The 22,329-nt window shown below is 35.4% G+C and overlaps 3 protein-coding genes across 34 annotated transcripts; all 3 read left to right on the top strand.

Annotated features, from left to right (window-relative positions):
- The first annotated feature begins 2,069 nt into the window (after positions 1–2,069).
- Positions 2,070–6,076, top strand: LOC147408651 (mechanosensitive ion channel protein 8-like). The gene is made up of 5 exons (XM_086420275.1): positions 2,070–3,823; positions 3,968–4,091; positions 4,891–5,184; positions 5,283–5,485; positions 5,616–6,076. Exons 1-5 carry the CDS (start codon positions 2,358–2,360, stop codon positions 5,914–5,916), a joined length of 2,388 nt encoding a protein of 795 aa, XP_086276401.1. The 5' UTR covers positions 2,070–2,357; the 3' UTR covers positions 5,917–6,076.
- A 2,017-nt stretch (positions 6,077–8,093) lies between these two features.
- On the top strand, positions 8,094–14,084 carry LOC147408650 (serine/threonine-protein kinase STY46-like). Of its 32 annotated transcripts, none has more exons than XR_015171196.1 (7): positions 8,100–8,571; positions 8,666–8,771; positions 8,940–9,744; positions 10,690–10,730; positions 10,776–10,820; positions 13,257–13,337; positions 13,666–13,805. XR_015171196.1 is itself a non-coding variant. In XM_086420307.1 (7 exons), exons 4-7 carry the CDS (start codon positions 9,730–9,732, stop codon positions 13,819–13,821), a joined length of 393 nt encoding a protein of 130 aa, XP_086276433.1. In that variant the 5' UTR covers positions 8,537–8,571; positions 8,666–8,771; positions 8,940–9,040; positions 9,570–9,729; the 3' UTR covers positions 13,822–14,084. The 32 variants fall into 32 exon arrangements, 10 of the variants coding, with proteins under 10 accessions (XP_086276419.1, XP_086276424.1, XP_086276413.1 ...); XR_015171197.1 differs by having other exon boundaries at positions 13,231–13,337; XR_015171190.1 differs by having other exon boundaries at positions 10,666–10,730.
- A 1,985-nt stretch (positions 14,085–16,069) lies between these two features.
- Positions 16,070–19,892, top strand: LOC147408649 (mechanosensitive ion channel protein 6-like). The gene is made up of 5 exons (XM_086420274.1): positions 16,070–17,628; positions 17,769–17,892; positions 18,727–19,020; positions 19,119–19,321; positions 19,452–19,892. The coding sequence occupies exons 1-5, from the start codon at positions 16,166–16,168 to the stop codon at positions 19,738–19,740; spliced, it is 2,373 nt and encodes a 790-aa protein (XP_086276400.1). The 5' UTR covers positions 16,070–16,165; the 3' UTR covers positions 19,741–19,892.
- The last annotated feature ends 2,437 nt before the right edge of the window (positions 19,893–22,329 follow it).

Genomic DNA, 22,329 nt, shown 5'->3' with positions numbered 1-22,329 from the left:
GTGAGAAGTAACACTGTGTGTGAAGATAACCATCGACTTTCCTCAAGTGAATAACTCATATCTCAATGAAACGTCTATCATTTTTCGCATACTTCGTGCTTGACTAGTTTTAGCATTATTGAGAAGACTCATCACAATCCAATATGGTATTCGTGTTCCTAAAAAATAAGAACAGTGTCTATGTGGCAATTTTTAGTTGGAGTTTTAAGACACCTTGGGCTTCTAACTAAGCCATGCATGCAACACAAATTATTTATTCTCCGATCATAATGGACTACAAAGAGTTGTGATAAAATGACCCCATTATCATGTACACAATCTGGATGCGGTTGACGTGGCAAGTGCATAAAATCCTAGATCTTTTTCTTCAGGATACACTAGAAAATAAATCTACAATTTTATGCACTTATCACGCCAACTATGAATGTGCCAGCTTGCCATTTTATCATTAGTCTTTTAGAAAACAAAGGCACCCAAGTTACTTAAAATTGGAAAATACTAAAGTGATTGCACAATTCACTGTGTTCACACTACGCTTGCATTGAGGTGCACACATAACCATAGATGCTTTTCACTGGTATCTTGATGAAAACTATCTATTATTATGTGCGAACCTCCACATCAGCGCAGTGTGAACCTTCGCAATCACTCCAACACAACTCATTTAAGTTTGGTAAAGTATATATATGTGGGTCTTCCACACATTATAGAGATTTACTGTTGTAAATTTGAATAATGCTGAAGTGACCTAGAGATTGTACCTCATACCTTACTTTCCTGACGTGGAAGTGTATAGGAACCATATATGCTTTTTTCACTCGTATCTTGATGAAAGCATTTATGGTTCCTACACACTTCCATGTTAGGAAAGTGAAGTATGAGACTATGAGGTACAATCTTGAGGTCTCTCTAACATGACTCTTTAAATTTGATATCAGATTGTATGCTCCAAGGATAGAGGATTGATACCCTCCTTCCACACCTCAACACATATCACATAAGTCACAATCCAAGAAATTAATGCCTAAATCTCATTTTCAAAATTTCTTTGAATTGTCATTTACGTGGCATGTGTTGAGGTGTGGGAGGAGGGTTTCAATCCTCCACCCTATGGCATATGATCCAGACTCTAGAGATTTTATGTTCTAAGCTGATGAACCAATGGCATGCTGCTATTTGTATTGAAAAGAAACAAGTAACATTCAAGCACTTAAAGAGTTAAACAACTCATAAATTTTGTCAAAAAAATCTCTCTTCGTTAATCAATCATTATTGCTTTTTTATTTTTTTAATACACGTGGCAGTATGCCATTGATTTATCAGCTTAGCACAAAAAATTCAAAACAGTTCGCATCATCTAGTATAAAAATCATAATTAAACTAATAGCACATTAATCCTTTTGATGTCAATATTAGATTGATGTGTTATAAGTAAAAGTTGGTGTATTAACAGAAGTTCTCTTTAAAAAAAGAGGTAAAATCCTCTGCTCCCAGGAGTTGACCAAAGAGAAGAATGCTGAAAATTTGAGAGAAAATCATATGCTTTGTGCAACCTGGTCCATGTGAATCTATCAATTATTGACTCATGATTCGATATCTGAGTGACTATATACTTATATAGTTCAATACTATAAGAAATCTCAATCCAGTTTATGAAAATTCATCCAAGTAAACCAGGTCTGGAATGATCAATCCATTAAAATGAACTCTTTTCAGGCTTTGAACTCTCATTTTTTTAGTGTTATCTGGATCCCATTGTACTTGAGGAAAAATAGAAACTTTGTAAATTTAGGCGCGAATAATGTTGGGGGGACGAACGTATGTATATTTTGTCGTGCTGGGGTAACAAAACTGTGATTCTCACAAGTCTAACGTGGACATGCATACATAACCGTAGATGGTTTTTTACTAGTATGGCGAGGAAACAAATCTATGGTTATGCGCACATCCCACATCAGACTTGTGAGAATCGTAGTAAATACTTCGTGTCATTTCAGCTTTTCCATATGTTTAAAGAACGTAACGACCAATTGGACTTTCTAAAGTTTATCTATCACCTTTAAAGTTTATCTATGTATATATGAAGTGTGATCTTCACTGTTATATGAAGTTCTATTTGTTTCCCTGCAATTTAAGCTCTTTTTTATTTTATTTTAAATGGTTGGCTGAGGACTCTCTTCTCTCATTCTTCGCTGAAAACAAAGACAAGAAGACAACAGAACTCACTTTTAAAATTTACCGTTCGAATCAAAATTTTCGAATAAGTGATAGATAAGAAGATTTCTGCTCCTGGAGGAGCCGAGCAAGAACAACACCCCAAAGTACAGCCCATCCTCTTCGATCACGAAGGTCGACGCATGATGAAATCCGTTGATTCAGATGACTGCCGCCAAGAGTTGGCTCTCAAGATTGATGGAAACCAGAAGAAGAACAATGAGAGTGATACAAGAGATGTTGAGCTAGGTGTGGAGCTCAATAGTAGTAAGAAATCGAGAAACAATTACTGGGAGAAGGATGAGGTTTGCAAAGATTGCTGTCCATTCGGAGGAAACCCAAACGATCAACAAGTTTCGCAAAAGGAGCTCAAAGCCTCGTTCCGAGAATCTGTTCACCACAGTCATGGTGAGATTGCCGATGAACCCATTAGAAGACAATCCAAGGAATGGTCGGATGAGGACGATGACTACCATCTCCATCAAAATCAAAGTTGGGGTTCTTCGAGTTTGCGTTATAGCAGAGGTGAGAGAGGAGCGGTCTCCAGACGTAATTCAAAGGCTTCATCATTGAAGAATTCTAGCTTTTGGAGGACCAAGACCATCAAGTCGAGGCTGATAGATCCCCCACCAAACGAAGAAGAGACTCAATTCAAATATGGGTTATTGGCAACTCCGAACGAAGACGAAGAAGAGGACCCTTTCACTGAAGAAGACCTCCCCGAAGAATTCATGAAGCCAAATTTCCGCCCGTTGACAATCTTTCAATGGGTGAGTTTCATAGTAATTTTGGCTGCTTTAGTTTGCGATCTTTCGAACCCATCTTACTTCAACAAGAGGACTCTATGGGACCTCCCTCTATGGAAATGGGAGCTCTTTGTATTGGTTCTGATCTGCGGGCGATTGGTCTCTGGTTGGGGAATTCGGTTTGTAGTCTTCTTTATAGAACGTAATTTCCTTTTTCGAAAACGAGTTTTATATTTCGTTTATGGTGTGAGGAAAGCAGTTCAGAATTGTCTATGGTTGGGTCTGGTTTTGATTGCTTGGCACTTTATGTTCGATCAGAAACTCCATGGGGAGTTCAAGAGCGAAACCCCACCTTTGATAACCAAGATCTTACTTTGTCTTTTGGTGGGTTCGATTTTATGGCTTGTGAAGGTTGTCCTTGTTAAGGTCTTGGCCTCATCGTTTCATGTGAGAACCTATTTTGATCGAATTCAGGACTCGTTATTTCATCAGTATGTGATTAAGACACTCTCAGCTCCACCTAACAATCCCCAAGAAGAGAAGGAGAACGTCATGGCCGAGGTCAAGAGGGACACAACTTTCCGCACCAAGAAGAGCGAGGACACTAGGAAACTACAGACAAGTCCGATGATTGGAAAGAGCTTCAGGTTCGACCAAGTGCACAAGCTTAATCAGAAAAATATTTCGGCTTGGAGCATGAACAAAATGATTTATATTATCCAAGAAGGGCTCTTGTACACGTTGGATGAACGAATACATGATTCAGCTCATGAAGACGAGTCGGAGGCGCAGATCAAAACTGAATTGGAGGCAAAATATACGGCCAAGAAGATCTTCAATAATGTGGCTGGGAACGGGTCTGAGTAAGTCTTCTTTTTTTCCCTTCCCCCCCAAAGTTTTCAGCATTTCATTCAAATTTGAATCAGTTGCCACTCTGTTCTCTCTAAGAATTAGTAAGTCTTCTAAATCAGAAGTAGAGCTAAGTGTTATATATTATTTGGTAACAGGTACATCTTCCTAGAGGATCTAAAGTGTTTCATGAGAGAAGATGATGCCTTGAAGGCCATGGGTCTGTTTGAAGGAGCGATTGAAACCAAGAAAATCAGCAAATCAGCTCTCAAGAACTGGGTGGTAATGATCTTAGCTTTTGTTGCACAATTTTCAATGATAATGTGAAATGTTACAAATTAGCTAACCTCATGGCTAATCCCCTCCTTTGGAGGTTACACTATTGCTATAAATTGGTGGCACACACAATCTGTGAGGGATATCAGTCCCTTATTGGTCCATGTCTGTTGAAACGATGGCCTTAAGTGACGTGAACCAATAAAAGTTTAGGTGTCATGTTATCCCAATCAAGTAAAAATCACACGGTCAATACATAAGAGCTTATGACTAAGAATCATTTATATATAACAAACATGATACACTTCAGAGAAAATTAGCTCAAAATCTTTGACTATTATTTGATACAAACCCAGTGGACAATACAAAATAGTGCAAGTTAGAGGGACTAAATTTTAGTAGGAAAAGAAGAAAAAAAAAAAAGAAAGCAACAACTATATTTTTCAATTTGGAAATGTTTTATTTATTTTTGTTAGTTCTTGATTCTGACATTTTCTGAGTATTCTGGATGAGACCATCTGTCTAGTCCTGAAGATCTGTCACCTGTATACGGATACATATGCCGTGCACAGAGCACAAATACTTATTAGTAGGACAATTCAAACCATCCAATTTTTGTAGGTCTTTCTCACCAATTACTTTCTCTTGAAATTCTTTTATTATTCATCTGTATTATAGTTCTTGATTGATGTAGACATTCAAAATTGATGAACATGTGGACCATTATGTCCAAAGTTGGGTGAAGAATGTATGTGTCTTTAATTTTTTTAAATGAGGTATTGTATTACAACTCTGATTTTTTCAGGTTAGCGCATTCAGAGAAAGGAGAGCGCTTGCATTAACCCTAGACGATACAAAAACAGCCGTAAAACAACTCCACCACATAGCCAGTGTTGCCATGTGCATTGTGATAATGGTTATCTGGCTTCTTTTACTTGAGATTGCAACCACTAAGCTTCTGCTCTTGATAAGCTCTCAGCTCCTCGTGGTGGTTTTCACTTTTGGAAACACGTGTAGGATGGTATTCGAAGCAATCATCTTCTTATTTGTGATGCACCCATATGATGTGGGTGATCGGTGTGAAGTGGATGGTGTTCAGGTGCAAAACAAACTAAATTTGAATGAATATGTTAGTAGTTTTGTATGTTGGGGTATCTCGAGCTTTGATGTACTAATATATACTTTTATGTGTCTCAGATGCTAGTCGATGAAATGAACATTCTAACTACGGTGTTTCTAAAGTTTGACAACCAGAAAATTATATATCCAAATAGTATTCTTGCAACGAAGCCCATCAGTAATTACTATAGGAGTCCAGATATGAATGATTCAATCGACTTTTGTGTCCACATTTCGACTCCAGGGGAAAAGATTGCGTTGATGAAACTAAAGATAACAGAGTATCCTCTTAATTTAATCTTGAACAACCAAATGAAATTTTTGACAAGTTGGCTTATTATGTTAATTTGGTTATTTACTTTCCATGGATATCTTTGATGGTCCTTGTCTTGCTATGTTTTTCTATTACAGGTACATTGAGAACAAGAAGGAACATTGGCACCCTTCTCCAATAATTGTGGTGAAGGATGTGGAGGACATGAACAGGTTGAAGTTTTCAGTGTGGCCGAAACATAGAATGAATTACCAAGACATGCTAGAGAGATGGGCAAGGAGGACTCTCTTAATTGAGGAGATGATCAAAATCTTTAGGGATCTTGACATTGAGTATCGCTTGCTGCCTCACGATGTCAATATCAGAAACATACCTGTTTCGACCCCCTCTCGACTTCCTTCGAATTGGAATGCTTGCTCACCAATAATGATTAAGTAAATTCACCAATTGTTCAGATCCTCCCCAAGAGAGACATTAAACTTTTAAATGTGTCTTAAAAGTGTTGTACAGTTTATCTCATGAAATAATGTGTGACGAACATTTTCTTTTAACTATGTTTAAGGAATATATTAGTGGATTTGGATTATTTGTCTTATAATTTTTTTCCTTCTCCTTGAAAGGATTTTCACATAAAATTAGAAGTATTATCATGTGTTTGCTTGCATTTTCTAGGAGTTCATATTGTGGTCTTGATTCGACGTGAATTGACAAGAAAATTATGTTTCCCCATCATAGCATTGCCTAGTATTATTTTGTCTAATTTATGCTTCCTGAATTATAATTTATAAAAAATGTTGAGTAGGTAGATAGAGTAACTATATTGCATCAGAATACTTCCTTGGTGGGCATAAAAATCAAGTTTCTAAGAACATTATAATTTACTTTAGGATGGGAATGATTGATATAAGAAGTTGAATTTGAATTGGTTCAAAATAATTTACCCTAGAAGTTGAAGATTAAGGCATTTATGTCATTTTAATTAGTCTTCTAGAATGGACCTTGAACAAGGGTCTGTCATTAGTTTGAAACATGGGTATCTCATCTTGATAATGGGATGCTCTTTTTTCCAACGCTCCATGATCTAGTAGTAACAGAATCATAAATCTTTTTCTTGTGTATCCCAAAGCAAAGGATCTACGGTTCATAGAGTGTATGAAAAAAGAGCATCAAATTATCACGACTCCAAATCTAAATATTTTTGTTTTACTTGAAATATGAATTTTCCATTGAAGATCTATTGTTACTACTAATCAAGAAAATCTTAATAAAAAGTTAAATATAAATACATATGTATATTATATTATTGAGAGAACTGTGAGTACTATTGTTGCAATTTCCTTCATAGTCAATATTTTAAATTTCAAATGTTCTTGTATTTAGGAGTGTTAATGTGTTGGTTCCGGTTCAGCTCCTAAGGAACTTGAAATCATAACCATTATATTAGTTCGGTTTCGGTTTGGTTCTAAAATAAATATAATTGAAACCGTCAAAAATCACAGGTATTTATGGATTCTGGTTTTCAAGAATTGAATGAGAAAAAACAGTATTTCAAATCATTATTAAAAAAAATTCCTTTAAAAAAATTAACATATTATCAATAAAATTGTTAACTTAGTTATAATTTGTTATACTTAAGATACAAATTAATTATTTTTTTTTCAAAAATAAAAATTTACCTTTTTTAAAATTAATAATTTTTTAGAAGAATAACTCATTTTAAGTTTCAATCGATAATTTATATGAAAAATTGAAGAATTTTAAATAACATGCATTTATTTTTGAAATAAAAAATACCTTAAATCATCTATAGTATGGATAGAAATGAAAAAATAAATCGGTTCCAAGTACCCATTGGATAGAATCTAATGGTTTCAATTCCTATCGATTCGATTTCATTTTAGACCCGACTCTAATCGATTCTAATAAAAAGGGATCCGAAATCGGGGTATTCAATTTTGGTTAAATGGGTACCCATTGACACCCCTAATTGTATTAAATTAAATGATGCAAAACGCTATGAAATTAAATATTTGTGTATAATTTTTGGAAAACACTGTGAAATTAGGTTAAATGATAGAGGACACTATGAAATTATAAAGACAATTTTACTTGACATAGCCATTAATTGTATAATTGATGTGTAAATGCAACCCCACTAACACTTATAAATAATTAAGTTGGTTTTAAAAGATTTGGTTGGTTCAAGTTGACATGGTTCTAGTTAGTCAACCAGGTCTTCTTTGGGATGTCAATGGATATCCGTTTAACAAGAACAAAAACAAAAATAAATTCTAATTTTATATATTTTTTTTCTATTTGAACTGATTAGAGTTGGGGATTTTGGAACAAAATAGATTGAGAACTGGAATTGATAAAAATTCATTGGTACTGAGAATCTGTATAAAAAAAGTTATGGTTCTTATTCCATTAATTGGAGAATGGGAACCAGAACAAAGAGGCTTCTTCAATTACAAACTCTCAAATTTTCTATTCTCTAATATAAAAAAGAATAATGAATTTTTTTTTTTTTTTTTTTTTGACAACAACACACATCATATCCTAACTAGATATGGCTATATAAACAGTGAATGAGTTGCAAAAATAATCAAGTAAACTATTAGAAATCAATCATAAAAGATTATAACATCTAATAACTAAAATGATGAATCAGATTGAATGTTTATTTGTATATCCATTGAAAGATATGCACACAGCGTTAGTGTAAGTGAACCCTAAAATGAATTTTAAATGATATTAGTGTCTCAAATTCTCATAGCATCAATTCTCTCAAAGCTTACCGCGCACTAGCTGCAAAAGATGCTTCGAATCTATGTACTTAGGGCGTACTTTAGCGGATAGCATGAGTTCCTTACAAGACCAGAGGGAGAGCGAGAGAGAGGCGAATGGAGTCCAACTCGAAGAGCGAAGATACTGTTGTAGGGTACAGCAATAACAACGTAAAGAAAGCATGGTTACGGTCGACGCTCTCAGCTCTCCTCGATGATCCAATATCCGAAGTGGACACCTTAATCAGCCTGCAATTGGGCAGCGTTATGAGAATCTCGATCGGTAAAATGGACGGCACCTCCTTCGGTACTTCTCCCTAATTTTAATTAACATTTCTACAAACATCCAACGTACCAATTACATGAACTTTCGATTTCACTTGGGGGTTTTGTTGGTGTAGACGTTGCAGTGTTGAATTCTGCCACAGTTAAGGATTTGAAATTGCCAATTAAAAAGAAAACAAACGATATGGAGCAATCGAAGATGGGTCATCGCCAAATTTCATGGTATGTCTGCGATAGCCATGGAATTTGCTAAGTTACTTTGCTCACTTAAACGAATATTTTCGTTTTGATAATTTAAAATCCAATTTCTTTATGCAACAATAACTATGTGACCGAATACCTCCTTAAACTTTTTTGTTACCGAATCATATATGTCTCTATATTTTGCAGTGTCAATGTTATATTTCTGCGTTTGGGGTAACTTTTTCCTCAAATTTTCATCATTTCCAAGTTGCAGATCAGTGATTATATATATATCAAGATTACGCAAGGTAACTATTGGGTTATAGTGTTTGAGGAGATTTCCCTGTATTCCAGGTCAAAGAAAGCTAGTTAGCCTAGCTTTATGCCTCTATATTTCAATGATATTTAGTATTTCAGCCTAATATGGAGCTCAAAGAGGATATTTATCTAAGGTTTTGTATCCTACATTGTTTGAAAAAAGCCCTGTTTGTAGATTCAAAGAGGATATTCTATATGTGGGCGAGATATGGTGCTTTAAGAGGCCAGTTGCCTCGCCACAGCTAGTCGGGCCTACATTTCCGGAACCCTTCATCAAAAATATATATATTTGAATATAATACACAGCCATTGTGCTATAGTTATTTTGTTAAAAATTAAAGTCAAGCCTCGTGCTTTGCAGGAGGCATGTCTGGGCAAATTATTGTCTTGCCTATCATAATGAGAAGCTCATAGATGACAATGCCTTGCTTCAGGATTTTGGCATATGTACTAATTCTCAGGTTTTTTATGTTGTTTTTCATGATCACTAACTTCACATTGAGTATTATTTTTTGTCAGAATTTATGTCTGGTGGAAGTGTGTATGATTTCCTACATAAGCAAAAGGGAGTATTTAAACTTCCAACATTGCTGAAAGTAGCAATATATGTTTCCAAGAGAATGAACTACTTGCACAAAATAATATAATCCACAGGGATTTGAAAGTTGCCAATCTTCTGATGGATGAAAATGACGTAAGGGATTCCTATACTTGCACATGCTAGATTGTCGTTTCTTTCACTATTTTTTATCCTCTTGTTATGTTGTATATGAAGTGCATTTTACGATCCTAGATTCCTAGTAATATTACGTCGAACTTGAAGGTGCCACCTCGATGAGGTGGTAAAGTCTGTGTGTGGTAACATCACAGACCTGAGATTGAAACACCACCTTCACAATTAAACCTATAACAAAAAGTCGAACTCAACTTATTAAATCTTAATTTTCCATTTTGCCATCGTATTGTGTATGAAATATCCCAAATATAATTACATTATCCCATTATTAGGGAAGGTGAAATAGGGACATTTATGATTTTGAAAATGACCTACGTAAGTTAGTGGTTTGTGGGTTTACGTTACTTCTCTCTGGTAGTTATCCACATCAGAGACTCTTTTCAGATTGGTTTGACATCCTTTATGATGTTATGTCAATGTCTATTCACTTCTGGATAACTGGAACATAACTGTATGAAAGCTGATCTTTTTCCATTGTGATCACGTTCATTAATATGTGAAAAAGGAAAGTTATATACCAGTCTCACACAGTTTGAAAATTTTCTTATTTTCTTTACTTTTTTGTTAACAAGTTACAATTGTTATAATTAACTATTTCAACAAGAGTAGTTAGGCTTAAATATGTGAAGGTTGGTTGAAACTGGATATGACTGATCTTTTAGCTGATTTTTCATTTAAAAAGATCATTATTTGCTTGTCATTTATAAATGATTTCTTTCTTATGTTATTCAATTATCTTATTGAACTTGCATGTCACGTCCTTGTGGAATATAACTTCATATTTGAAGTATTGGAATCATTGTGCTTAATCTATTTATGGCTTTATCATTCTTAGGTGATTTGTGGTTATATAGTTCCCTTTTTCTAAAATAACCCCAGGTCTTGTGCATCAGGTTGTTAAAGTTGCTGATTTTGGAGTTGCCAGGGTGCAAGCTCAATCAGGAGTGACGACTACAGAAACTGGAACATATCGTTGGATGGCTCCTGAGGTGACGACTGCAGAAACTGGAACATATCGTTGGATGGCTCCTGAGGTAACCGTGTTATGCACAATACTTTTTGAATTCTTTGTCATCTTATTTACTTCAGTGGGTTGCAAATCACAACCCTAATGGATCTTCGTTTAAATTTTTATATGGTGCTCTATGCCAACCTAGTTATGGTTATACTGTGCTCTATGTACCTTTCATTGATATCTCTGGCTTGTGATGCTTCATGGTATTACTGTAGCAGACTCCAAATCTTTCGGATAAAGCCTTGTTGTTGTTTCCCTAAGAATGTAAACTGTCTGCTCTTGCACAATGTTGACAGTTTTTTTTTTTTTTGATGAGTACAAAATTAATTAAGATAGCAATGGAGGTCAAAAAGACCAACCAAACAAAGACAACAGACCAAATATTGATATTTGCACCATTTAAAATCCTTTTACTTATAAGAAAAACATCTGTAGAGGATTGATTAATGAGCTGTTACTCTGCACTAGGGGCAAGGGCTACCATTCTATCAATTATGAATTTTCCATCATTGTCGTTTTATTTGTACACCATCAAGTACTGATGTGAATCTAAAATAAGCTTATGTGTGCTTGTTACACACATTATATGAATTAAATTACCAATGTTAAATTTTACATCACCTTTTATCGAAGGATGAAAAAGTAATATATCCCTCGTTGCAAATTATAGATCTGCTGAATGCAAAAGACTATTCTAACTTTTTGGATGTCCCATCCAAATCCTTTGTTATAATTGTTGAGTTTTTTTCTTGATAATCAACAATTATTTTTCTAGAGAAAAAGCTTATAGAACCGAGTCTGTTAAACCTATTCACATTGCTTCTGATTAGTAGTGAACCAACAAAATAGTTAGCATGTGTGGGATAGAATTATAATTAGCTGAGTTTCCAAGAATCTTCAATGATTTTTGATGCCTATGGGATGAAACTAGAGAAGTCACCTACAATACCAATGACCTTGAAACAGAAGAGTTGAGAATCTTGAGGCCTAGTTTTCAAATATCATGGGGTACCGGATATAGAAAGGGGTTGCAAAACTCTATAAACGACGTTGGGTTCCAGTGCAGGTTGCATCAAATTTTCATCCCTTGCAATTTATCCCCAAATTTCACGAAGCCTTTTGTTTCGTAGTGATTTGACATCTGTCCAAGGGCCTTGCCTGTAGCTTTTCTCACAGCCATAGTCCAACAAGACCCTATAAATAATGTTCGTTTGTTACCAGTGTGCATTCCATTATTAGACATATTTACTTTGTACATACGAGTGATATATTGGAGATGTACACTGATACGCCTACCTGCAAGAAGAAAGTAATAGGCGCAACTTGGAGCGAGTGTTTGCTCTTATATCAACAGAGAATAGGAAAGCATCAGAAATTACAGAAGAAAAGTAAGAAGGGAGAAGAGAAACATAGATGAAGAAGAGAGTACTTGATTATTCGTTAGCCCCCCCCATACATGCATCAACGATTACATATATCTGATTCCATCCTAGCCATCCTCCACAGTTGGCAAAGCAACTACATTCGGTTACACAGCAATGCTCCAAAACAGAAAATAGAAAAAGCTATAATGCCTTTCATCTTGAATATTCTTCAAGCCAGCCTGGAGGTTTCCTGTTTCGTTTGGGCCTCTCAATCCATTGGCCTTGTGTTTCTTGAGTTGGGCCCATGTTCTCCTTTATAGTCTCTGGAAGCCCATTAATCATACTTGGGCCTGGGCTGTCCTCATGTGTCTCTGGTTGAGGCATATCATACACTTTGCCTGAAAAAGGGACATTGGAGGCATACAAAACTGGATATTCTTCTGGTGGGTTTATAATGTTGCCTTTGAAGGTATGGTATGTTTACACAATCTGGAAAATTAAAATTTGGCCTCTTCAGGTGAGTTCATTGGCTTTGTCTCTCAGAGTTTTGTAGAGGTGACTTGTACACATAGTTTTTGGAAGGAGAACAAATGAAAGCATACTCTGGATATTTTTTTTTCAAATTCCATGATATTATGGATAGATTTTATATTTTATCAAATAGAATATTCTGCACTTCTTTGGCTTAAGCTACTTAACTGTTCTGTTCCAGCTTATTGACTTCCATGGGAAATCCAAGTCGAGCTAGTACAAACATGTATGCTTACAAGGAAAACAATTTTTTAAACCAGGCAGTTCACAGAATTATCGTTCTTGGGCTGGTACAGGTTCACCATTTTGGTTTGTTTATATGGTCTAACAGAACCCAGAAAGGAGATCTAAATTGTGTGATTTAACTTTTTGGTTTCTAAAGCCATTTGAAGTAGTTGTATTGTCTACATTTAAAAAAAGTTATCATATTTTCTGTTTTTAATTTTAAACTGGATGGGTGGATAAAATGGCATTGATTTTCAACGCAACTGTCACAAATTACGTTCCTTATAAATTGATCTTTTCTGGCATTAGCTTCTGACTACAGTTATGCATTGAAGGTCATAGAACACAAGCCATATGATCACAAAGCTGATGTTTTCAGTTTCGGAATCGTGTTGTGGGAGCTGCTAACAGGAAAGGTAACATCTTCTAGAAACTTAATCAGGTCCCTTAGTTTTATAAGTATGCTTACCTTCCATTTCTATCATACCAAGTTTCTCAAGGTCAATAACTTCTTTCAGCCCTAATTTTTATTTTGTTTTATTTATTTATAAATGTTTTATGATAATTTTCCACTTCCTTATGAGTACTTGATCCCATTATAAGCAGTGTTAGGTGTGGTTCTAAAGGTATTTATCTGTTTCACCATTTTCTTCTCACTAAGTACTCTCAACTGCACTTATCAACTCTGGTTACTAATTAATATTTGTAGGTGACGAAATCACTAAGTTGGTACTTTCAATGTAGGGCCTACGACCTACAATCCCCAAGCACACTCATCCAAAACTTTCGGAACTGCTCTTGAGATGCTGGCAGCAAGACCCAACCTTGAGGCCCGACTTCTCCAACATTATAGAGATCCTGCGACAAATAGCCAAAGAGGACCAATCGACTTTTTGTTGACCTCGATATATTTATATATTAGTTTCATATATTCTTGAAACAGGTTGGTCAGCACAAGGAGAAATTAGGCCGATTCCTTTCAATTCTCAGATGTGCTCATCACTGAAAAGGGTGAGAGGGTGCTGTCAATACTTTTAGTGTCTGCTCTAAACACGTGGGCCATTTCCCACTTCGTTTTATGTTCGATGTATAGTATTTGGTTTTGATGGCCCGCTCGAGTGTAATCTTTGTTTTGCACTTTAAGTATAACTGTTCTTTGTTTTATTTTTTTTTCCTAGGAAATTACTTGCTCCCCCCCCCCCTCTTCTCAATAATGCCACATGGCATGCATTTTGGCCACCACTTTCTTGGGTGGGTTCTATCTACTCCCCGAAAATCTATCACATTGTTTATCTTTTTGGCCATCAAATACCAGCATTTCTCTCACCATAGGACAATGATATTACCACACCATTATATTATAAACAAGCTTCATAAATGATTTTATTGCATAATCACGTAAGATGATAAAATCATTTATGGTGTTCGTTCCTAACATAATGATGTGCATTGCTCATATCCTAACTCCAATATAATTTAATTCTTTTTGTTGAAACGTAATTAGTAAAAGTTGGTGTACCAGTAGAAATTTTCTTAGATAACAACTTCTCTCTTCTTTTCTCTCATCATAGCCAAGCCCCCACACATCACATGCATTAGGTAAGTGAGGGAATTATTGAGATGCTAGATGTTGACATTCAATTATTTACCATCATAATGAGAAAAGGTGGAGTAGTAATGGTTTGTCACCAAACCTTTGCCTTTAAACTTGACATAACCATTAATCAGACTCATTTTGGTCACAAACTAATAAAATTGCAATACCACAACCACATAATCACATAGATTATTTTTTCACAATTACAAAAATATATTTTTTTTATATTGTGCAATCTTCAAAATTCCATTAAGAGTGATGCTGGGGTGACCACAATCTGAACCTCATATTGCACTTCTTGAGGTGAAAGTGGATAGGAATCATAGATGTTTTTCACTTGTATCTCGATGAAAATGTGTCTATGGTTCACATACACTCTCACATCAAGAAGTGCGATATAAGGTTTCATTTCAGCATTATTCTTCCATTAATCAATATTTTTAATTGAGTAATGATAACTGACATGCTAAAGTGACACGGTTGACTGACACAGGCAGGTGATGTGGCTTGTTCACGTAACCATATATCTTTGAGCTGTGATAAATCAACATGGCAAAACGTACATGGTTTGCACACGATTGACAAGGCAAGGCCATAGAAACATAGATCTTTTTCTACAGGATACACAAGGAAAAAAAAATCAATGGTTATGTGCTCTTGCCACATCAATCGCGTATGCTTTGCGGCATTGATTTATTGTTAGTCTGGCACAGAATCATATATCTTTTTCTTCAGATACATAGGAAAAAGGTCAATCATGTTGTGCCCTTGTCACATTAGCCGCATATAGATCACATATGTTTTGCCGTGTCGATACACCATTGGTCATATCTTTTTCCTTGTGTATCCTGAAGAAAAAGATCTATGGTCAGTGCACATGCCATGTCAACCGTGTTAGTTTAGAGTTTATTGTGACTCCTTTAAAGTACAAATACATTCTTATGAAACATGTAGGATTGCATGTTTATTGATGGAAATGGTTGCTAGGCTAAATGGTTGATTTATTAATTAAGACAAAAATATATATAAGCTTAATAACTTCTACAACGAAAATTTTCAATTTTCTTTGGTTGAGTTGGTAGAAGATATTGTAAGGTAACTGATTTAGAACCTTCCAACGATTAATTCCATTAATCCTAAACCAAGTTTCTAATTAGATAATCAATTAATTAGCTGGATTTCTTATCATTCCTGGTTTTGGAAATAATTTCCGGAAGGGCATCAGTCCACGAAATCTAATACTTGTGTGTAATACTTCTACTTCAGGAAAAATAGAAAATTTTCTAGAAAAAGTAATTTTCCTCTTTTAATTTGAGGAAAACTATGAACTTTATGAATTTAGGCGCGAATAATGTAGGGGACAAACGTATGCATATGTTTAAAGAAAGTGACGACCGATTGGACTATCTAACATTACCAGTCACTGTTGTTTAAAGTTCTATGACAATCACTTTTCTCTTATTCTTCGCTGTAAATAAAGACAAGAAGACAACAGAACTCACTTTTAAAATTTACCGTTGGAATCAAAATTTTCTAATAAGTGATGGATAAGAAGATTTCTGCACCTGATTTTCTAATAAGTGATAGGCAACAGAACAATACCCCAAAGTAAAGCCCATCCTTTTCGATCACAAAGGTCGAAGAATTATGAAATCCATTCATTCGGATGACCACCGCAGAGAGTTGGCTCTCAAGATTGATGGAAACCAGAAGAAGAACAATGAGAGTGATACAAGAGAAGTTGAGTTAGGTGAGGAGCTCAATAGTAGTAAGAAATTGAGATACAATTACTGTGAGAAGGATGAGCTTTGCAAAGATTGCTGTCCATTCGGAGAGAACCCAAACAATCAACAAGTTTCGCAAAAGGAGCTCAAAGACTCGTTCCAAGAATCTGTTCACCACAGTCATGAAGAGATTACCGAGGAACCCATTAGAAGACAATCCAAGGAATTGTCGGATGAGGAGGATGACTGCCATCTCCATCAAAATCAAAGTTGGGGTTCTTCGCATTTGAGTTATAGTAGAGGTGAGAAAGGAGCGGTCTCCAGACATAATTCCAATGCTTCATCACGGAATAATTCTAGCTTTTGGAGGACCAAGACCATCAAGTCGAGGCTGATGGATCCCCCACCAGACGAAGAAGAGACTCAATTGAAATATGGGTTATTGGCGACCCCGAATGAAGACGATGAAGAGGACCCTTTCACTGAAGAAGACCTCCCCGAAGAATTCATGAAGCCAAATTTCCGCCCGTTAACAATCTTTCAGTGGGTGAGTTTCATTGTAATTTTGGCTGCTTTAGGTTGCGATCTTTTGATCCCATCTTACTTCAACAAGAGGACTCTATGGGACCTCCCTCTATGGAAATGGGAACTCTTTGTATTGGTTCTGATCTGCGGGCGATTGGTCTCTGGTTGGGGAATTCGGTTTGTAGTCTTCTTTATAGAACATAATTTCTTTTTTCGAAAACGGGATTTATATTTCGTTTATGGAGTGAGGAAAGCAGTTCAAAATTGTCTATGGTTGGGTCTGGTTTTGATTGCTTGGCACTTTATGTTCGATCAGAAACTCCATAGGGAGGTCAAGAACAAAACCCCACCTTTCATAACCAAGATCTTACTTTGTCTTTTGGTGGGTTCAATTTTATGGCTTGTGAAGGTTGTGCTTGTTAAGGTCTTGGCCTCATCGTTTCATGTGAGAACCTATTTTGATCGAATTCAGGACTCGTTATTTCATCAATATGTGATTAAGACACTCTCAGCTCCACCTAACAATCCCCAAGAAGAGAAGGAGAATGTCATGGCCGAGGTCAAGAGGGACACAACTTGCCGCACTAAGAAGAGTGAGGGCAGTAGGAAACTACAGAGGGGTCCGACGATTGGAAAGAGCTTCAGGTTCGACCTAGTGCACAAACTTAATCAGAAAAATATTTCGGCTTGGAACATGAACAAAATGATTTATATTATTCAAGAAGGGCTCTTGTACACGTTTGATGAACGAATACAGGATTCAGCTCATGAAGATGAGTCGGAGGCGCAGATCAAAACTGAATTGGAGGCAAAATATACAGCCAAGAAGATTTTCAATAATGTGGCTGAGAACGGGTCTGAGTAAGTCTTTTTTTCCCTTTCCCCCAAGGTTTTCAGCATTTCATTCAAATTTGAATCAGTTGCCACCCTGTTCTCTCGAAGAATTAGTAAGTCTTCTGAATCAGAAGTAGAGCTAAGTGTTATATATTATTTGGTAACAGGTACATCTTCCTAGAGGATCTAAAGCGTTTCATGAGAGAAGATGATGCCTTGAAGGCCATGGGTCTCTTTGAAGGAGGAATTGAAACCAAGAAAGTCAGCAAATCAGCTCTCAAGAACTGGGTGGTAATGATCTTAGCTTTTGTTGCACAATTTTCAATGATAATGTGAAATGTTACAAATTAGCTATCCTCATGGCTAATCCCCTCCTTTGGAGGTTACACTATTGCTATAAATTGGTGGCACACACAATCTGTGAGGGATATCAGTCCCTTATTGGTCCACGTCTGTTGAAACGATGGCCTTGAGTGACGTGAACCAATAAAAGTTTAGGTGTCATGTTATCCCAGTCAAGAAAAAATCACACGGTCCATACATAAGAGCTTATGACTATGAATCGTTTATTTATAACAAACATGATGTATTTCAGAGAAAATTTGCTCAAAATCTTTGACTATTATTTGATACAAACCCAGAGGACAATACAAAATAGTGCAAGTTTGAGGGACTAAATTTTAGTAGGAAAAGAAGAAGAAAAAAAAAAGAAGGCAAGAACTATATTTTTCAATTTGGAAATGTTTTATTTATTTTTCTTAGTTCTTGATTCTGATATTTTCTGAATATTCTGGATGAGACCATCTGTCTACTCCTGAAGACCTTTCACCTGTATTCGGATGCATATGCTGTGCACAGAGCACACATACTTATTAGTAGGACAATTCAAACCATCCAATTTTTGTAGGTCTTTCTCCACCAATTACTTTCTCTTGAAATTCTTTTATTATTCATCTGTATTATAGTTCTTGATTGATGGCCTAAAGGCCATCCAAGAAGTGGCCTAACAGATAGACATTCAAAATTGATGAACATGTGGACCATTATCTCTGAAGTTAGGTGAAGAATGTATGTGTTTTTAATTTATAAAAATGTGGTATTGTATTACAACTCTGATTTTTTCAGGTTAGCGCATTCAGAGAAAGGAGAGCCCTTGCATTAACACTAAACGATACAAAAACAGCCGTAAAACAACTACACCGCATAGCCAGTGTTGCCATGTGCATTGTGATAATGGTTATCTGGCTTCTTTTACTTGGAATTGCAACCCCTCAGCTTCTGGTCTTGATAAGCTCTCAGCTTGTCCTGGTGGTTTTCACTTTTGGAAACACATGTAAGATGGTGTTTGAAGCAATCATCTTCTTATTTGTGATGCACCCATATGATGTGGGTGATCGGTGTGAAGTGGATGGTGTTCAGGTACAAAACAAATTAAATTTGAATGAATATGTTTGTAGTTTTGTATGTTGGGGTATCTCGAGCTTTGTTGTACTAATATATACTTTTATGTGTCTCAGATGCTAGTCGATGAAATGAACATTCTAACTACGGTGTTTCTAAAGTTTGACAACCAGAAAGTTATATATCCAAATAGTATTCTTGCAACGAAGCCCATCAGTAATTACTATAGGAGTCCAGATATGGGTGATTCAATCGACTTTTGTGTCCACATTTCGACTCCAGGGGAAAAGATTGGCTCGATGAAACAAAAGATAACAGAGTATCCTCTTAATTTAATCTTGAACAACGAAATGAAAATTTGGACAAGTTGGTTTATTATGTTAATTTGGTTATTTACTTTCCATGGATATCTTTGATGGTTCTTGTCTTGCTATGTTTTTCTATTACAGGTACATTGAGAACAAGAAGGAACATTGGCACCCTTCTCCAGTAATTGTGGTGAAGGATGTGGAGGACATGAACAGGTTGAATTTTTCAGTGTGGCCCACACATAGAATGAATCACCAAGACATGCTAGAGAGATGGGCAAGGAGGACTCTCTTAATTGAGGAGATGATCAAAATCTTTAGGGATCTTGAAATTGAGTATCGCCTGCTGCCTCACGATGTCAATATCAGAAATATACCCGTTTCGACCCCCTCTCGACTTCCCTCGAATTGGAATGCTTGCTTGCAATAATGATTAAGTAAATTCACTGATTGTTCAGATCCTCTCCAAAAGAGACATTAAACCTTTGAAAATGTGTGTTGAACAGTTTCTCTCATGAAATAATGTGTGATGAACGTTTTCTTTTAACAATGTTTAAGGAATATATTAGTGGATTTGGATTATTTGTCATAGAATTTTTTCCTTCTCGTTGAAAGGATTTTCACATAAAATTAGAAGTATTATTGTGTGCTTGCTTGCATTTTCTAAGAGTTCATATTGTGGTCTTGATTCGGTGTGAATTGATGAGAAAATTATGTTTCCCCATCATAGCAGCATTGCTTAGTATTATTTTGTCAAATTTATGCTTTCTGAATTATAATTTTTGAAGAAATAAATAGTATAAGATATATAATTTATAAAAAAATGTTGAGTAAGTACGTAGAGTAACTATATTGCATCACAATACTTCATTGGTGGGTATAAAAATCAAGTTTCTAAGAACATTATAATTTACTTTAGGATGGCAATGATTGATATAAGAAGTTGAATTTGATTTGGTTCAAAATAATTAACCGTAGAATTTGAAAAGCCTGAAAATTAATGAAAAATTTTCTGTAAAATCTAGGGTTGTTAGCTAGTAGTTGAAGATTAAGTCATTTATGCATTTAAATTAGCTTTCTAGAATGTACTGATCGATTGTAAAGCTTGCAATAGAGATGCAAAAATAGAGATTAAGAAATGGACTTTGGGTAAGTCGAATTCGTTCCACAGGGACAATGAGGATTCAATGATTCATTCGGATAAAAATGCCAAAACAGAATTTAGAAACAAAAACAGATTAGTTTTAAAAACAAAACAAAGTTGTAGTAGAAACTAAATTGAAATCTAAACAGAAAATAAAGATTGAAATTCTAAGAGAGAGGGATTAGAGAGGTCAAGTAAACCTTTGCAAGTAATCCATAGTGTAGATAAATTATGAAATTAACTCAATCCATAGAGCAAGTCATTGCTCATGGATCGGAAGATGGATCAATTAATTTTTGAAAGAAATTAGAAGCTATTCATGAAAATCCTAATATGATGGAGATTGCCCAATTTATATTCTGATTATTCACATAGCATAGCCATTCTTGAACTTATCTAAGTAATGACTATCTAAGTTGGATCAGACTTATAAGTTGGATTACCTTAATCAGAATATAATTTTCAGAATTAAAACATGTAAGCAAGCAAGAATTTAAATCTACACTAGAGGGATTAATTTGCTATGGCTTCCTTAACTTCTCTAATGAGAATTTAGCCAATCATCGCAAGAACTAAAATTGCAGAAATTAATAAAAGAGAAAAGAGAGATTGGGTGAAGAAGATGATGATTGATTAGTAATACTCCTTTAATAGCTCTCCAAAGGATTACAAGAAGTATGAATGGATCACTCTTGAAGTTCTCACTACATTCAAGAGGTCTCTCAACAGAAAATTACAAAGAATTCTAAGAAGAAACTAAAGACAATTAAAGAAGAAAATAGCCTAAGAGGGACCCAAGAGGGGACCCCTTCTTTGAAATCAACCCTCAAATTTATAATGTTCTTATTCGGGTAATCGGGGTGATTTAGCGGATAATTCGATTCAAATGACCCAATCAGTTACAACCACCGAAGCTTCTAAAAGCTTCTGTAAAAATCTCGAGGATAAATTCCTCGAAATGACCGCGGCGCGGTCTTGGCTAGCCGCGGCGCGGTGACGTGGCGCCCAAATCGATCAATATTTTTCTAGAAACTTCCTTTCGGCCCGCGTATTGTAACCATAATTGTTATTTCTTTTGTTGGTTTCCGAATGTGCCCTTTTCACTTAAAATTAGTAACAAACTATTGTTAGTCACATTAATTTGGGATTTAATAAAATTTATTATTATTTTAAGGGAACTAGTATTTATATGATGGTAATCTCGGTGAAATTACGGTCCCAGAATGATATTATTGGGACCTTATCATGTACCTTGAACAAGGGTATGTCATTAGTTTGAAACATGGGTATCTCGGCTAATGATAATCTGACAATTCTTTTTTCCAACACTCCATGATCTGGCAGTTATAGAACCATCAATCTTTTTCTTGTGTATCCCGAAGCAACGGATCTACGGTTCTAAGAGTGTATGAAAAAAGATAATCAAATTATCACGACTCCAAATCTAAATATTTTTACTATACTTGAAATACAAATGTCATTGAGGGTCTGTTGTTACTACTAATCAAGAAAATCTTAATAAATAGTTAAATATAAATACATATGTATATTATTATATTGAGAAAATTGTGAGTACTATCGATGCAATTTCCTCCATAGTCAATTTTTTAAATTTCAAATGTTGTTGTATTTAGGGGTGTCAATGGATTGGTTCCGGTTCGGCTCCTAAAGAACTTAAAATCATAACCATTATATTAGTTCGGTTCCGAGTCTGATACTAAAATAAATGGAATCGAAACCGTCAAAAGTCATAGGTATCCATTGATTCTGGTTCTCAAGAATCGAATGAGAAAAAAAGTATTTCAATTCATTATAATAATTAAAAAATTAATTCCTTTCAAAAAATAAACATATTATCTACAAAATTGTTAACTT

Source organism: Akebia trifoliata, chromosome 2, assembly GCF_017979445.1.
Source record: "Akebia trifoliata isolate Shusen 1 chromosome 2, ASM1797944v1, whole genome shotgun sequence".
Lineage (NCBI taxonomy): Eukaryota > Viridiplantae > Streptophyta > Magnoliopsida > Ranunculales > Lardizabalaceae > Akebia > Akebia trifoliata.
Note: the sequence above shows the minus strand (reverse complement) of the source record. Positions and strands in the feature narration are given on the sequence as shown.

Excerpts from the sequence above, each read along its gene's own strand:
- LOC147408651 (XM_086420275.1), top strand. The coding sequence starts at position 2,358 with ATGATGAAATCCGTTGATTCAGATGACTGCCGCCAAGAGTTGGCTCTC. Across the intron at positions 5,185-5,282 it reads GTGAAGTGGATGGTGTTCAG|ATGCTAGTCGATGAAATGAA; the intron begins GTGCAAAACAAA and ends TATGTGTCTCAG. Across the intron at positions 5,486-5,615 it reads ATGAAACTAAAGATAACAGA|GTACATTGAGAACAAGAAGG; the intron begins GTATCCTCTTAA and ends TTTCTATTACAG.
- LOC147408649 (XM_086420274.1), top strand. The coding sequence starts at position 16,166 with ATGAAATCCATTCATTCGGATGACCACCGCAGAGAGTTGGCTCTCAAG. Across the intron at positions 17,893-18,726 it reads CAGCTCTCAAGAACTGGGTG|GTTAGCGCATTCAGAGAAAG; the intron begins GTAATGATCTTA and ends TGATTTTTTCAG. Across the intron at positions 19,322-19,451 it reads ATGAAACAAAAGATAACAGA|GTACATTGAGAACAAGAAGG; the intron begins GTATCCTCTTAA and ends TTTCTATTACAG.
- LOC147408650 (XM_086420287.1), top strand. The coding sequence starts at position 8,921 with ATGTCTCTATATTTTGCAGTGTCAATGTTATATTTCTGCGTTTGGGGT. Across the intron at positions 9,041-10,679 it reads ATATATCAAGATTACGCAAG|GTTGTTAAAGTTGCTGATTT; the intron begins GTAACTATTGGG and ends CTTGTGCATCAG. Across the intron at positions 10,821-13,256 it reads ATCGTTGGATGGCTCCTGAG|GTCATAGAACACAAGCCATA; the intron begins GTAACCGTGTTA and ends TATGCATTGAAG.